This window comes from Sphaeramia orbicularis, chromosome 15 (genome assembly GCF_902148855.1).
Source record: "Sphaeramia orbicularis chromosome 15, fSphaOr1.1, whole genome shotgun sequence".
Classification (NCBI taxonomy): domain Eukaryota; kingdom Metazoa; phylum Chordata; class Actinopteri; order Kurtiformes; family Apogonidae; genus Sphaeramia; species Sphaeramia orbicularis.
Window position 1 is genome coordinate 41,793,195 of NC_043971.1, and position 17,184 is coordinate 41,810,378.

Below are 17,184 nucleotides of genomic sequence, written 5' to 3' on the forward strand. Positions count from 1 at the left end.
AACTTGGTGAAAATGATTCATAGAAATAATACATGTTTATCATTGATATATTAACCCATGAAGCCCCAACTTTTGTGTCAGTTCCCAAATGAAATTTTCTCTATATCTAACCTTTCTTAAGTGATTATTTACCATTTATTATAATATTATCCTCTCTATTTTGCATTTTACCAAAATAAATCAGGTATTTTCCTACATTTAATTTACTGATCATGAAGATGTTTATAAAAGTTCAGATTAAAGTTGAGAGTTATTATATCAAAAACAAAAAAAACTGAAGAAAAAGTAACTTTTTCAGGTAAATATATCACTAACTGAACATAAACCAAGGATTTCCGTCCATTGTCATTGATCCAGCTCCATGGGTTTTACTGGTGAATCTGTGTTATAGAGGATCATGGAGCCTCTGAACGTCCAAATGATCATATCTGATGACCATGAAAAGATGACAAACTGTATTTTACACCTATTGTTTTCATGTATTGATAGGATTAGTGGATCAATAGATATTAAACAGTTTAGATCAGTAGATGCTTTTGGATGGCTGATGGATGTTTGGGTCTTTATGGGTTAAGGAAGTTTCCCCGCTAACATTTTCACATAAGAAAAAAAAAATTAATTCAGGACTTTTTTAATCACAGTATTTATCCAAATAAAATAATACATTCTTTGACACTGCATATGAGTCTGTAATGTAAATGTAAAGGTGTACTTTATTTGAGATCTTTAGTATCATTAGGTTTAAATGTCCACCACTGGTTGTATTCATGTGTTTCATAACAACAGGATGTAATGATATGGTTAACAATGTTTGTTATTTTTCCTCATAGTTGTAATGAGATTCAGTAACAGGACTGACTCTTACAGAAGTCAGAAAATGCACTGACTAATGCATTATAAAAGTAAGAGTCAGATTTACAAAATTAGTAAGATAAAAGTCTGAACATAAAAGATATTACAGGGTACATAAAAAGAAAAAAGGCTGCAAATGAATATTGGAATTCAAGTTAAACACATAAACTAAACAGTGAAATGCTGAAAAATTACGCAGAAATATTATAGTACTGATGTCCTGGAAACTAAGTGTACACTGGATTTTAAATAAGATAAGAAATGATCACAGCAAACCCTTTAAGAAAACAGGCATCGCTTTAATGGAAAAATAATTCAAAAGATAAATGATGTGGTTCACAATGTGGAGTAATAGTTGCATTTTGGACCTGTCCCAGTCTGACGCTATGGTGATGTGAACTGAACAAATACTCATGAACCCTTTTACCAATATTTACCTGAGTGTTACAGTATTGATCAGTGGTTGATCATTGTTCATGTGTTTGCAGATAAACAGTGTGTACCTTGTTCAGTGGACTGATCAGCTGATGAAGCCGGGTTCTGTTTCATCAGTCTAATAGATGACGTACATCTTATCAATTCCTCTCATCACTTGTTTGTATTTTATCTTTTTGACAGTCAAGCTTATGATCTTAGCATTGTCTTGTATTTTATTTATTTATTTCGTTTATTTATTTAAAAGCTGCTAAAACGTTTCATATGTTTCGTCCTCCCAGGCCGTGGGCTATCAGCTTTATCAGCACATTTCTAACCCAGGGGCTATAGTTTGGGCTCCCTGGTGGGTTCCCATGCTCAGTGTTTCCTGTGCAGATCAGTGAGCTGAGCTGAGCTGAGCTGAGCTGATCCCTCTGATGCTCCTGTCTCCCCCCATTCTTTGCAGATACCCACAGGACAGGAGGTTGACCACCCCAGTGAGCCTGAGATCTGGATCTCAGTCCAGCTGACAACAACAACACATACGTGCTCTATAGGCTACTGCTGTCCTCCTGGTTTACAACTAATACAAACGCATTCATAGAGTAAGAAAATAAAAGAACTGGTGGACAACACATGTAAATACAAAGATGTCTGCTCATCTGTGGTGGCTTTCTCTCACATTCAGACTGACCCTCGCCCCTCTAGGTGCTGCGGGTCCAGAACCCCTAAGCCACAAATCCTATTAGTCAAGGATTCTCTGAAGCATTATAAGTAGTTTCCCCATTTTTCATTGATTGCATTATCAGTGGCTACATGACTGAAATCTTCCTCTTTAGTGGTACTTTATTTCACTTTATGCACATCTTGTAGACAAGCATACTAGTTTATCTCTAACTTTGATTGGAGTCGATCATCAGTACTACAATGTAAAGCTGGAATAAAATATTTGTATCTCTTCTCATGAAATGATTGTGATAATGTGATTTATACTTGATAGACAAAGTATAACTGGGACCTGGTCAAAGGAGTCCCAACCTTATGGGCAAAAGTGTTTATCACATGAGTTGTAGCACATTTCTGCGTCTGTAAAAGTTCAAATGAGTCATTTGAGCTGCATCTGTCACTCTGCAGTGTCATGTCCCTCTCTCTCCCTCCATCACCTTAGGCTCACGCGTCAACGCAAATTAGAGTCGGCAGGGCCAGCCACCCCGCCCCAAACGGCGGAAGTTAAGAGCCCTGTGGTCGGAGGTCGCGTCACTCTCTGTGTGAGAGAAATGAATGCACGTCTGAGTTACCCATGGAGTTTCACACATAACTGTGGTACATGTATCTCCCATTATCCAAACATGTGTGCAGTGGATTTGAGAAAATATAACAAGAATGTATAAAGTAGAGTCAGAATCAGATCAGAACCCTTTTATTGTCATTCAAACACATTTAAAAAAAAAAAAAAAAAGTGTCTCTCATAACCAGTGTAGTAATAAATACAAAATAAATATTCTATTCTAAAAGCAGTACTTAAAAATATATAAGTAAAGACACAAATAAAGACAAGTTAGTAAGAACAAGTTAAAGTGCATGCTGGGTATGAGGTGCAGAGTCCAGTTTGTATCATACGTTCATGTTCACAGCCTCGAGAAAGAAGCTGCACCTTCAGCTGGATGTCCGTCACCTTAGGCAGATGAAGATGATGAGGTTATTAAAGATGAAGATGATGAGGTTGAGTGAAACAAAGAGATGGGAAATATGTTTTATAGTTCAGTCTGAGGTTTACATTCACCTTAACAAAATTGATTTAAAGCCAGATTTCACATTTCAGTCATCCAACAAGATGAAGAACCATACAGAGATTTTTTTTTATTTCAGCTTTAACCCATAAGGACCCAACGCTACTTTTGTGGCAGTTCACAAAAGCATTTTTCTCTGTTTAACTTTTTGTAAGTGATTTATCACCATTTATTGTAATATCATCCTCTATATTTTGCATTTCTTCAGTAAAAATCAAGTTTTTTTTTATATTTAATTCACTGATCATGTACAGGGTGGGGAAGCAAAATTTACAATGAACATTTAGTTGTTTTTTCTCAATGGGCACTATGTCAATTGTTTTGAAACCAAACATATATTGATGTCATAATCATACCTAACACTATTATCCATACCTTTTCAGAAACTTTTGCCCATATGAGTAATCAGGAAAGCAAACGTCAAAGAGTGTGTGATTTGCTGAATGCACTCGTCACACCAAAGGAGATTTCAAAAATAGTTGGAGTGTCCATAAAGACTGTTTATAATGGAAAGAAGAGAATGACTATGAGCAAAACTATTACAAGAAAGTCTGGAAGATACTATTAAAGAAGAATGGGAGAAGTTGTCACCCGAATATTTGAGGAACACTTGCGCAAGTTTCAGGAAGCGTGTGAAGGCAGTTATTGAGAAAGAAGGAGGACACATAGAATAGAAACATTTTCTATTATGTAAATTTTCTTGTGGCAAATAAATTCTCATGACTTTCAATAAACTAATTGATCATACACTGTCTTTCAATCCCTGCCTCAAAATATTGTAAATTTTGCTTCCCCACCCTGTAGATGTTCATAAAAGCTCAGATTAAATTCAAAGGTTATTATATTTGAAGCAGAGAAAACTGAAGATAAAGTGACTTTTTCATTAACTGAATACAAACCAAGTGTGTCCATCCACTGTCACTGATCCAACTCCATGGGTTTTACTGGTAAATCAGTGTTGTAGAAGATGACAGTGTTTCCACGGTAACTACGGAGCCTCTGATGAGATGACAAACTGCATTTTACACCAGTTATGTATATGCAGTGATAGGATCAGTGGATCAACAGGTATTAAACATTTTAGATGGTTTTGGACGATGGTGGATGTTTGGGTCTTTATGGGTTAATTTACTTCAGGTTCACAGACACACATAAATTCACTGTATTGTTAAACAGACAGGTTTCTGAAAATGAATGTCTCAAATCCTGGCTATACTTTAGGGTCTAACTTCAGACTTTTATCCTTATTTCAGAGAAGATTTTAAAATTTGACAGAATGGCATGAGTCTGGTTGCTGCATGGGACACATTTCCCAGTATTTTATGGTACTACATGAATCTCTCCAGGCAATAATACATAACTATACACAACGCCATTGAACTCATCATCAAATTATTCATGACAGGAGATGAACAGGTTTGGTGCAACAGGCTCAGAACCATCCCAGGACAACTGCGATTAAACCAGTGAGGCTGTTTAAGGCAACTGGTCCAAAAATATCCATCCATATTAACCCATAAAGACACAGTGCTTCTTCTGTGGCAGCTCCCATATCAATTTTTCTATCTATTTAATCATTCTTAATTGATTTATTACCATTTATTATAATATTGTCCTCTGAATTTGTAGGGTTTTTAATATAAATCATGCATTTTCCTATTCTTAATTTTCTGATCATGTAGATATTCATAAAAGCTCAGATTAAAGTTGTGTTTTATTATGTCAGAAACAGAGAAAAGTGACGTAAAAATGACTTTTTCAACAAAATATATAACTGATTGAGCATAAAGCGAATTTCACCACCCACTGTCATTGATCCAACTCCATGGGTTTTACTGGTGAATCAATGCTGTAGAAGATGGTGTTTCCATGGTAACTACAGAGCCTCTGAATGGCCAAATGGGTCATATCTAATGACCATGAAAAGATGACAAACTGTATTTTTCACCAATTTTTTACATGTATTGATAGGATTAGTGGATCAACAGGTATTAAACGGTTAAGATCAGTAGATGCTTTTGGTCACCAGTGGCTCTTTGGGTCTTTATAGGTTAAAGAGAAAGGCATTCAAGTTAATAAAGTCAACAAAGTGGATATAAACTTTTTTTTTTTTTTTAAAGGTCTAAAAATAAAATAAAAGTGTCAAATTCAAGTGTCAAAATGAAGCCGTGTCTCTAATGGATGAAGTCAATCTTTTTCTTTTATGTAAAATACAAATAATAGTATGTGAATAAATTGTTTACTGAAAAAATAACTATGCAACTATTGGTGACAAAAAGAAATGAAACTGAACAAATAAATCCTTTCTCAAAACCTACATCAAGGTAAAGGATAAAGGACTACAAAGGCCACTTATGCTGTGAAGACCTAGTTTTTTTGTTTATTTTTTTTATTTCTGCAGCTGATACACAAGTGGACATTGTCATAGTCCTTCACTTTGAGACATCAGCAGTATTTCCCCTTGGAGAACGTTTTATTGAATATATTAATTATTCATCTGATTGATTGTCCTGCACCTCTTCTGATGTCCAGCCCATATGGCCTTACAGGACCCTTACACTCAGATGACTGTACGACAACCCTTACGTTACAGTTCCTCAAATTCTAAATAAATGCGATACATGTTTTGTTGTATGGATACAGTGTCCTTTATCCTCTATACATCTTTCCAAAAAAAAGGCTCAACATTAAAAACCCAGCTTCAGAAAACCAAAACAAATCAGGATTCTTCAATTAAACAGAGAATTACTCAAGTCATTGAACAAAAGATAATAGATTTTAAAAAATTAAGTTAATTTTCTACAACACCAAGATCACAAAGAACACATAGACAATGTTTTCGGGAATACCAGCCTCATATATAAGTGGATTATTTTGTGCAGAAACTTAGCTGGTGTGTGACAATATGCCTCTATCATGTATTAGTTTTGGTTTTTAATTGTAATATGTTTGATAAATATAATTTTGATGAGCTGTACTCTGCTCACTTTAAATATGGTGCATAATTTCTATCTTTAAATCAAGAATGTTTCCACTTTTTCTCCACTGAAGAGAAGTATTTAAAAAAAGACAAAAAATGATTACAAATGAACCTTGACTCTAAGACGTTTAACACTATCATACATAGTTGTCACTACGGTGGACAGCCATTCAAAACTGTTCTCTTGTATATTCATGGTTTTGTTGTTTTAATTCCATATCAGCCAACTCAGTGGACGCTTGTGCATCATCCAATATACTACAATTCATACCATTATGATAACTTTGCTGTTCTTGGTAAATCTGATCTGCAGTAACATTTTTCAGTGTAAATAAGTTGCTTGCAATTTTTATTAAACTATAATCAACTTTTTTTTTTCTCAACGAAAAGTTTTTTTTTTTTTTGGCTTATTATCTCCATGAAGTGAGTAGGAACTACTAGAATATGTTAAAATGTGAGAAAACAGCAGATTAGCAGCATTAAAAATGTTTTTATTTCATAGTCTTCACACAATATATCAGTAAATACATGTTATCAAGCTGAGTGGACATTTTTGGAAGTCCATGAAAAATAGGTTCATAAAAAAAATGTCAATCGCATTGTTTGTTTCATGTCTAAAGAGGAATAAAAACACTCAGAAAATAAATCTTGATTAAGGTTCTCATAATTCATGCATGAAAGGGTTAAGCACTTTTATCATAGCTTTCTTCGTTACTTGCTTGAAGAAATTAAGATTTACGATGTTGGTAATAAGAGAAAATGGCTCTATTAGACTAATTTTATTGCACTGCTCAAGCCTCTATCACAGAAAAAACATATGCAGAACGTCTACGCAGCCCCGAGGCAAAAACTTGGTATACTGCTTCTTTTGTTGGTCAGTGGGTTTTTGCTGCATGCCAGCCAGAGCAATCCAGCCAGCCCACGGGGGTCAGAAAAGGAGGGAGGAGTTTTGATTATGATCATTATTTGATAAATAAGATGTCAACAAGGTGTTTCCTTGACACTTTATTGAGTAAAAGGAGGAAGGTGCAGAAATGAACGCCCCCATCTGAATGGACCCTCTAATCTCCTCTTTCATGTCCCATCTCATCTGAAGGGTCTCGGCTTCGGCTGCCATGTGCTAGTCTGCCTAGGCCTGGCACTTCTTACTTGCAGGTGGGGTGAGTATCCTGGCAAGCATGTGTTTATAAAACCCACTTGTTTGGGCACAATACTTGAACTAACTTCTTTTGAGGGAACAGTGTGAATCTCTGCAAAGCCTTTTCCCAAAGTCCTTTAGAAGGCGACAGCCCATTGAGAGTAGAGAAGAAGGGATTACCTTCCTCGACAGTGGTGCATTTCCGAGAGAGCTGATTAGCTCTGCATTCATTGTTAAATCGAGCAAAGGAAGGCCCTAGAGGAGTGAAAGGATCCAAATAGGTGGGCCCAGAAATAAAACAGCCGCAGGAAGCCCTGCACAGGCAACCCAAAGTTTTCCCAACATTTCTTTCGCCCAGTCCTAAGGAGGTGCGGCGTGAAAAAGGAGATTAGCATACAAAATTAGAGGCGGGATGATTTTTAAGGGCAACTTGCCTCATGCCCTCCACCCCCAAGGCCCTGCTCTGTCTGGACAAAGTTAATTAAACTAGTATTAAACAGTAAAGAAACTTCCAAGCGCTCGGGAGTTAGGGGGCTCTTTGAGGATTACCATGATGAGGGAAAAAACGGGAGGTATTTGTTGAGGCGAAATTGAGAAAGGAATGATGGGAGGAAGAGTACGCTGAAAGGTTTTCTGTTGTGATCTATTGTGCACAGTGCGTCAGTGAGGTCGTGTTTACTACAAACTATCATGTATTACTGTCACAAAGAATATGTTGGAGAAGGATGAGTGGGAATGTGGTGTGAATAAATGGCACATTGTTCAACTTGAATCATAGAACACTGAAGTATTTATTCTTTTTTTACATCTTAATAGAAAAAAACACAAAGACAACTAATGACAAAGTAAAACTAGGAAATACTGTGCAATAAATTAACAATGTACAGTACAAAGTGCTTCATTTATGTACAATTAAATACATCAATAGGGCAATAAAGGTCCTGGAGAGCAAAAGGGGGAGAGAGCAGACTGCACAGAAATGTGAGAATGTTTCTTGGTAAAATATGTTTGGCAGTGATGACTGAAACATACACCAGGTCTGGATTAATGACAATAAATCTTGGTAAGTTTTTGAACATTCTTATTTCAGAAACTGACATTGCTCAAGTGTCACAATACTTTTTTGTATCAAATAAATAAAAATGTGGAGCAGTTTGAAACCAAAGAAACATCCCTCAAATGTTGTATAAAAGTATAAAAAATATATTTAAATACATTTATACCAAAAACTACAGCCATAAACCTTCATCTTTTCTTATTCTGGACTATTGTGGTGTTGTGCACATTCCTCTGTCTTTAATCTGTGCTACAGGACTCACAGTGAACGAGATCTGAGTTTGTGTTTGTTTGCACAACAAAACATAATCTGAACACGCAAAGAGGGCAGTGGTACAAATGGGATGGAGTGATGACGACGCTCAGTGCTTCTTCCTCAGTCTGAGGTTCTTCCGGCGGCTGCTGGCGCTCTCGTTCCTTCCCCTCTGACCTCCCTTTTTTACACAAAAGTATTTGGTCACTGTCTTTCTGCACTGCTCACACTTCACAGCACAGCACCAGTGAAATTTGCAATTACAGCTCGACACCATCTCGGCCTTGCGTTCCTCCACAGCCAGGCCGCACTCCCCACAAAGCCTCTTGCAGCTGCGTTTCTCCCATTTGCTCAGGTTCTTGCCCTTCTTCAGACACTCGCGCCCCTCCGTGCCCGGCAAACCCAGGGTGCGGTTTTCCAGGCAGTAGTCTGGGGAGTCCTCTAGGTGGACCAGCTCCTTACGAGAAATAGAACTAAAGGTGTCAGCGATGGCGCCCCGGCTGGCTGCGCTGTTCCCAGCTCCACGGAGGAGGTCCACCTTCAGAGCCCTGTGGTACTTCTCTTTCAGGTAGTTCCCCACCTCCCTGAACTCTGGCAGCTGAAGCCAACAGGTCTGGGTGGTGCAGCTGCCGGAGACACCGTGGCATTTACACGTCCTCTGCATGGTGCCCTTTACAGCCTGCAGAGGGCAAAAGCACACAGAATCTGTTGTGTTAAATCTTTGCAATATTATTGGATGAATAATGCAAGATTTTACACAATATGATATCAAATCAAAGATTCAGAGATGGGAGTTTGAGGTGTGGATATTGATCATTTCTAATCCTGCCTTCACGTGCTATGGGAATAATGGTAAATACTAGTTACGAACTCGAAAACTGCCCCATGAACGCCCCCTCACATCCTTTTTTCCACTGGGGAACTGGGACAAAATTTTGATTATACCAGCTACTAAAATGAAATAGCCTTTGAACTATTCAACATGGTGGAGAGCAACGAGGGGTTCATAGCAAAAGATAAACAATGCTTTTATTACCATTCTGCTGCAGATGCTTTTGCATGTTTATAGCATACACAATTTGCAAAAAAAAAAGGAAATTACAAAAAAAAAAAAAAATGTTGTAGTGGATGAATTAACATCTCCAAAACTGTTTTACCCAAGTAGCAGGTCACAATAAATTGTGTGTTAGCCATTTTGCATTTTGCTACAACAATAAAAGTATTTGAAGACAACGCATTTGTAATTTCAAATTCACTAATAGAAAGGATTTTCTTATTGATAGCACGCAAGGCAGCATTTGACACAACATCACAATCAAGTCATGAGATGAGGAAATACTCACATCTTTAAATGATCTATGCATTTTTTTGTAATGTTCACCTAGTGAAGTGGATCACATATCACACACATACTGGTGTTCGCTGCAGCTGTTTGAGGTCTTACAGGTTTAATAGACTTAATGAAGGTAAATAAATAAAAATGCATAAAAATAAAAATAAACAAATCAATAAAATTAAGATTTACCTGATTTTTATGTTTAATTGTTGAAAAAGTACCTGTGTTCAGTGACATGTTAAAAAATGATGCATCAAGATTCAGAATCAGACCAAACCACGAGGCTAGTATTGATTCATAGTTCTAATTTGAGCATACATGCACATCAAGGTAATGAAAACTGCATGTGAGAGGCAATGAGGCTCCATAAAACCTAAAAGGACTTAACTGAAACCATGTCTGTATGTGCAAAACTAACCAAAATTAAATTGTAAATGGGTCTTATGCAAGATTCGTACTGGTAAATTCATTCTTAAATGCCACATACAGTTGGTTTAGGAGAACTTTATATATTTACAATTTAGATTTTTTAATTGCATTTTGATTTTTCTTTCAGATATGAACACAGCTGATAAATGTTTCAGACTAGTAAAGTCAATAGTTTGGTGCAATTCTAACCTTTATTTTTCTGTAAATAGTTGCATAGTTCATTACTTGTGCAATTTTGATTTTGAAAACACTATAACTGGTGCAAAGGTTATGAGCCAATTGTACCAAAGGAAAATAAGAGGAAGTTCACTTAAAAATATGACATATGTTCTTGCTTGAGGCCCATATTTCCTTATTTGTCATTTTAATCCATGATTTTGGAAGGCTATGAACTCTGGCATCAGTGTGGTGAAAGCTGAGAGACACTTGAACAGTCAAAACAGAAATACTGACAAATACAAATATACCGACAAAATCATATCCACTTTAAAAATGAAGTACAAATGAACTGATCTCGGAAACAAAACTCAAAATGAAAGTTCAACTATTTCAACCTTGATGCACATACTGTATATGTATGTACAAAGAAAAAGATGAGCATTGTCTCTTGATTGACGTGTTGCCAAATTAACTGATTGTATTCCAGTTAAGAGTAAAGGATGAATACACTGAAAGGAAGAAGTGATAGCTTTGGGGTCCATTGCTGAGCTCTTTAGTTGTCCTTGGTGTTTCCTGACTTTACCCGACACAAAACAGCTGTCGCTTGAAAAGGGACGTTTTCTTTTCGTGAGGAGGGGATGAACTTTCTGTTGAGGTGAGGCTGAATCAAAGTTTCACATCGAGTCGTATTGTCCCCCCAGAAGAAATAGGAGTATTTATTTAGCATGTTCATTATCAACATGTATTCTAGTGTGCACAGAGCCATTGGAGAGTCCCATTGAGTGGGTGAAATAAAAAAGGAGTTTTTCTCTCTTTCTCTCCCCATTTTTTCTGTTACATTGATGCACCAGGTGCCATGGGGATCCTAGGGCCCGACAGGGGGGAGCAAAGGCACCGTAAACAAAGAGCACTTCAGCTGCATGCCTGTGGTCCCCTCAGACACCCTCAGGGCCAAACAAAGGCCAACATAAATGCGGGATCCTTATTGCAAGAATAAAACTAAACACTTATTTTAAAAAAACAGCATAATACAGAATGTTGTGCAATGTCTGGCTCTGCAGGAACTCTAATTAAGCTTGCACCAGTGATCCTGAGATTTCTGAGTTGAAGGATTGTCATAAGGGGCATTCAGCAGCGGTAAATAGGCCCTTCTGGTACACCGAACACACTGTTATTATTGGGGACGAGTGGCACCTCACTTATTGCAACGTGAAAGGGATGCTTGGGTGGCACACTCAGTGTAATTCTGAGCAGGGGGAAAAAAATGATTCAAAAGCTGCTTTACATCACACAATCGGTTGGAGGGCCAGGAGAGATTATCAAAATTTCAGCCGAGATGCCACCCAGTTGTAGTGGCCTCCTCGCTGATACGAGAGGTGAACACTGTATGGAGAGTGTTTCTGGAATCAAACTAGTGACAAAATTGTTGGACACCTTACTTTCAACCCCAAATAGTAAAGTAGAGTTTTAAGTGGCCTACTGTACCTTACGCCCAGCCTCATTATTATGAAGGTTCATGGCCGCCCGTGCATCCTGCCCAGTTTCCAAAGCATCAACGAACTGCTTGGAAATGGCCTCCCCGAAGCCAACGTTGTCACTGCAGCCACCCCAGAGCCACCCATGACCACCTGCCACATGAAATAAGTAATATTACCTTATGGGTCACAAACTACTTGACTACAAATCAATATTATTCATATATAAAGGAAATTGAGGCTTGAAAATAGAGGTTCAGATTCAAAATTTATATTTACTAACACACTGAGGTCTGAAAAACTATATTTATTATTACAGGCATAACATTTCCAACCCTCAAGACTGCTTAAACTAAGCCTAAAAGCTATTTCTAATGAATCTAAGATAACCTCCAATTACTAAATATGTTCCATCAGTCTAAATATTAGTTAGATAGTTACAATACAGAGACAACAGTAAATGGGTGAGACAGTTGAAATGTAGTGTTAATTATCTTAATGATGTAGTTTGTTGAGCGTTGGAGCATTGGTCTTACCACGCTGTCCGTTCCTGCTGTCGTCACAGCCACAGTTGTCAAAATCCCCGAGGCTGCAGTTCCTGGTCAGTGTGTACATGACCCCAGCAGAGCTGATGGCATGGACGAACGCCGTCTCCCGGTTTGCTGATAAGAGAGATGCTGTTTTACTTTTCTTTCTCAACACACAGATTACCTACAGGAATATTACAGTTGGAATGCCTTAATAGGTTTTCTTATGAACTCTCTTCAGTCATGCTTTAAGTGTCAGGTTTAGTTACAGAAAAAAAACATCAATGAGTTGAATAAAGCCTGCTGAATAGAATTAGTTTGTAATGCAGAACACATCTGACTCTTTGTCTGGTGAAACTCAGGCTCTAAACAAGACTGAGCCGTGGTGACTCTGCTGGATGTTGTGATTCGGATTACTGTGTTTGTTTTGGCTCTTTGCGAATGTGGCCACTGTAACAATCCCAAAGAGTGATGAGTCTTTTCTGACCAAGCAAACATTTCAATGTCACAAAAGAAATAGAAAAAAAAATCCCCTCTGCTCCGTTGTATAGATCTGAATCAAACAGAAGCTCAGGAGACATTTTTACACTTCTTTTTTTCAACTTCTATCTCTGTCAGTCTGTAAATGTGAACGCTGGAGCCGGTTTTAAGGCGGCCACGGTCCCATGGGAGTCTGGACTCACCGCTGCGGAGGCTGCTGTGTGTGGACAGCTGCAGAGCTCTCTCGGGACAGTTCCATCGGTCCCATGCGAACTGGTATTTGCACTCCTCAATGCCACTCTGAGCTCCTGCTGCCACGCTGCTGGAGTAGATCAGGTAGGCCTGAAGCAGCACAGATCAGACACAATATGGTACAATATGGAGTCTCCAGCTCAGTGACGAGCTGCTTTAACCATGCAACATGGTTTTGAATGCACCTGATGTGATTTGATTAGTTGATTCATACATTTCAAATTATTACTCATCTCAGCATCCATTTTTTTGGGAATATCTGATGTTCAGTGTGAGAAGAAGAAGAAGAAGAAGAAGAAGAAGAAGAAGAAGAAGAAGAAGAAGAAGAAGAAGAAGAAGTATAAAAACAATAATTCAACTGAGATTCGCAGTTGAGCCACAGAGAGATTCCTCTATTTCTACTTGTGTTTGGCTACCTCATATTTCTCTATATGTCAATATTTTGAAAGAAATCTTATTTAATGGATGGTCTTGTCCCAACAGAATATCTAACAGACGTGTTTCTGACTTAGTGTTTGCTTCTTAAATTACCCATGGCAACTAATCAGCACACCCTGAAGGTTTCGTACTCCTTTAGGACTTGTTGAGGAGTGAACTTTTGCACATTCTGAAATAAAAACTACATTAAATTAAGCTCATCATTTTACTTTTTCACCTTCATCAGCTGCTGTGGCTCTCCTCTCGGCCTTCACCCGCTGCTCCGCTGCTTGTTCAGACTGTGTGAATGATAATATAACTAATATGTCTCAAGTGGCCTTTGGAGGGATGGAGTACCACCTCTTTCACAGGGGTCCGGCTCACTAATGATGACCACCCACTACAGCGATGCCTGCCCTCGCCTCTTCTACCTCTTAACACATTCAACTGAGCGATACAGAGCCTCTGAGTAAGGTCAAGTGTACGGAGGGGGACGCAAAATCACATAAAAGACCCAGGAATATCACTGAGATATCATTTGCTCTGCTGGTGCACAGAAACACACATGATTCTTATACACTAGTTAAGACATCACACAGGCAACTGGAGTGTCTTTTAAGCTAAAATAGATACAGAGATGTTTTTCTCCCTCATCTATTCTTTCTTTCATTTCAGGGAAAAAAAAAAAAAAGACAGGGAGGAAAGATCAAAAGAAAGTTGGCTTACCTTGGGTCCAGTCATCAAGAAATTATTCACTGACCTGGAAAAGGAGACAGCTTATTCACTCAGGGGAAGCTCAGTGTCCTTCACAAATTCCTCTCTTAACATCTCTCATTAGTGCGCCTTGTAACATGTTAAACCGTGGCACCGGTAGGCATGCAAATCACAGAAATGACACTGGTGTTTTAGTCCAAACGTGCACTAGAAAAGGTGCAAACTTAGGATGTCCTTTTACAAAGTGGTGGAAATTCATAACATTAAAATATAAAAGCCAGTGGAATCAATTTAAAGCTTCTGTGAGCGATGAGTTTCTTTTTTTATTGTGAAACTGATCTTTTAATTGATTTGATTTATGAGTTATTACTATGTTTGAAAAATGTACCAAAAGAAAGTAACATAAATCCAGTTAAAAGTCTTGGGGGAAAAAAATGATCTAATTAATTTTCTTTTTCCATTATTATCAGACTAATCATTTACATGCTCTTAGGCTATTTCTAGATATTATTATATATATCAAATTAAAAGATTAATAAGGTTTAATTAAAAACAAAATGATCCCACTTGCCATTGCCAAGAGTGAAATGCTTGACAAGAAAAGAACTGAATGAACTCTGACTTGAATCTAAAAACAAAACTAACTTGCAATAAATGGGACTTACCAGCAGCAGTATGAGTTCATGTTAGCCAGGAGAATGAAGATGTAATAGAAAACCTCCAAATGCATGAACATCCTGACAGGTGAAGGGGAAGACGGCAGCTGTGCGCCCGTCCTTACAGCCTGTGCAGACAGTCTAGTGGTGCAGAGGAAAGTGAGCTCCAGCAGCACATGAAACTTCACCAGGTCCTCCAAGATTCAAGGAGGGGGCTCTGAAATGGAGCTGCTCTCGTCCCAACAAGAGATTATCTGCTTAATTAAAGATTTTCCCCCTTCTTACCCTCTTGGCCAATCAGAAGTATTGCACCGAGGAGAGGCTGAAATGATCAAAAGGGCACCCCTGGGCCTTCAGGGCCGGCCAACGGTGGGCTCCCTGCCTCCATTCAGGAGCAAAGGAAGATCTGTTTAATCCTATAGGAAAAGTGTAACATTGATCCTTTGCATTTCTGGCCAGAAGAAAAGTTTATTTAGGCTATCTAACGCACAGGCGATCGTGGAGGATTAGTGGCAGATAGTCGGCTGGAGGATGGATTGTTATTTTGATAGGGCTGTAGAAATGAGGCCTCCAGTGTTTGTTCTGCAGGAAGTCATTTATGCTGCAACAAAGGTGTGATTGAATCAATGTTTATCGCTCTGAAACGCGGCCTGTGCACTGTCATTCTGAGACGCATTACATTTGAGGAGGCAACAGCATCATTTTATACACAGGCTGCGCGACTTTGTCAATTATCCTGGATGCGCTGCGCAGTCAGTAATAGGGGTGTTAGAAAATACCAGTTCTGCAAAATATCGCGATATTTCATTTCACAATACTGTATTGATATTAACCCTTTCATGCATTAATTATGAGAGAACCTTAATCATTTATTTTCCTGAGTGATTTTATTCCTCTTTAGGCATGGAAAAAAAGGGGGGGGGGAATTATGAGCCTATTTTTCATGGATTTGCAAAAATGTCCACTCAGCTGAAGAAGCAAAGAAACATGTATTTTTTACTGATATACTGCATGAAAACTATGAAATAAAAACATTTTTAACCCTTTCATGCATTCTGGTCATTACAGTGGACAGTTATTCTCCAACTATTCTCTTGTATATTCATGGGTTTTGTTGTTTTAGTTCCATATCAGCCAACACAGTGGACGCTTATGCATCATCCCATACAGTGCATTTCATACCATTATTGTAACTTTGCTGTTCTTGATCAACCTGATCTGCAGTAACATGTGTTAAATCAATTGCTAATTGTTATTAGACTGTAAATAACAGTTTTCTTTATCAAAAAGGATTTTGTTTTTGCATATTATTTGCATGAAGTTAGTAATAACTAGTATTAGAGTATGTAAAAATGTGAGAAAACATCAGATTAGCTGCATGAAAAATGTTTTTATTTCAGAGTTTTCACACAGTATATCACTTTCTGAAGATGGGTTTTAAATACATGGTTTTTTTTTTGCTTCAAAAATTAAATGCATGGTGTCCAGCTGAGTTGACATTTTTGTAACTCCATGAAAAATAGGTTTATTAAAAAAAAAAAAAATTTCAATCGCATTGTTTTTTTTCATGCCTAAACACGATAAAAAATACACTCAGGAAAAAAAATCAACTAAGGTTCTCATAATTCATGCATGAAAGGGTTAATGCTGCTAATCTGAGGTTTTCTCACATTTTAACAAACATGCATGGAGATAATTTGCAAAAAAAACAACTTTTTTGTTTAAAAAAGCAAAATAGTTAATTATAGTCTAATAACAATTAGCATTTTTTTTTACACTCAAACATGTTTCTGCAGATCAGGTTTATCTAGATCAGCAAATTTACAGTAATTGTGTGAATTACAGTGTATGTGATGATGCATAAGTGTATCCACTGTATTGGCTGATATGGAACTAAACCAACAAAATCCATAAATATGTAAGAAAACAGCTTTGAACAGCTGTCTACTGTAGTGACCACTATGCATGAAAGGGTTAAAAAGTATTGTATCGATATTTTTAGGTATTTATTCAAATGCAGATATGGCGGAGATTCATTTTTGTTTTTCTTTATTGTTTATATTTTATTTACTATTATTTCACACAGTTTTATTGAATATTGGTTATTTGAAGCATCCTAAAAGCACTTTTTACTGTCTGAGAGGCAGATGTTAGTTCCTTTGTTGGGATCGCACAAAAAGAATGTTATGATGCTTGTTCTGAACTAATAGAATATGGACATTTCAACAGGATCGTAAACTGTAATGTCTGTAAAAC

At 37.5% G+C, this 17,184-nt stretch overlaps 1 protein-coding gene across 1 annotated transcript; it reads right to left on the reverse strand.

Moving 5' to 3' along the window:
* Window positions 1-8,090: 8,090 nt before the first annotated feature.
* On the reverse strand, window positions 8,091-15,017 carry wnt8b (wingless-type MMTV integration site family, member 8b). Its single transcript, XM_030156104.1, has 6 exons — window positions 14,938-15,017; window positions 14,285-14,318; window positions 13,093-13,231; window positions 12,419-12,544; window positions 11,893-12,035; window positions 8,091-9,162 (listed from the first exon to the last, which is right to left on the reverse strand). Exons 1-6 carry the CDS (start codon window positions 15,006-15,008, stop codon window positions 8,593-8,595), a joined length of 1,083 nt encoding a protein of 360 aa, XP_030011964.1. The 5' UTR covers window positions 15,009-15,017; the 3' UTR covers window positions 8,091-8,592.
* Between the last annotated feature and the right edge of the window lie 2,167 nt (window positions 15,018-17,184).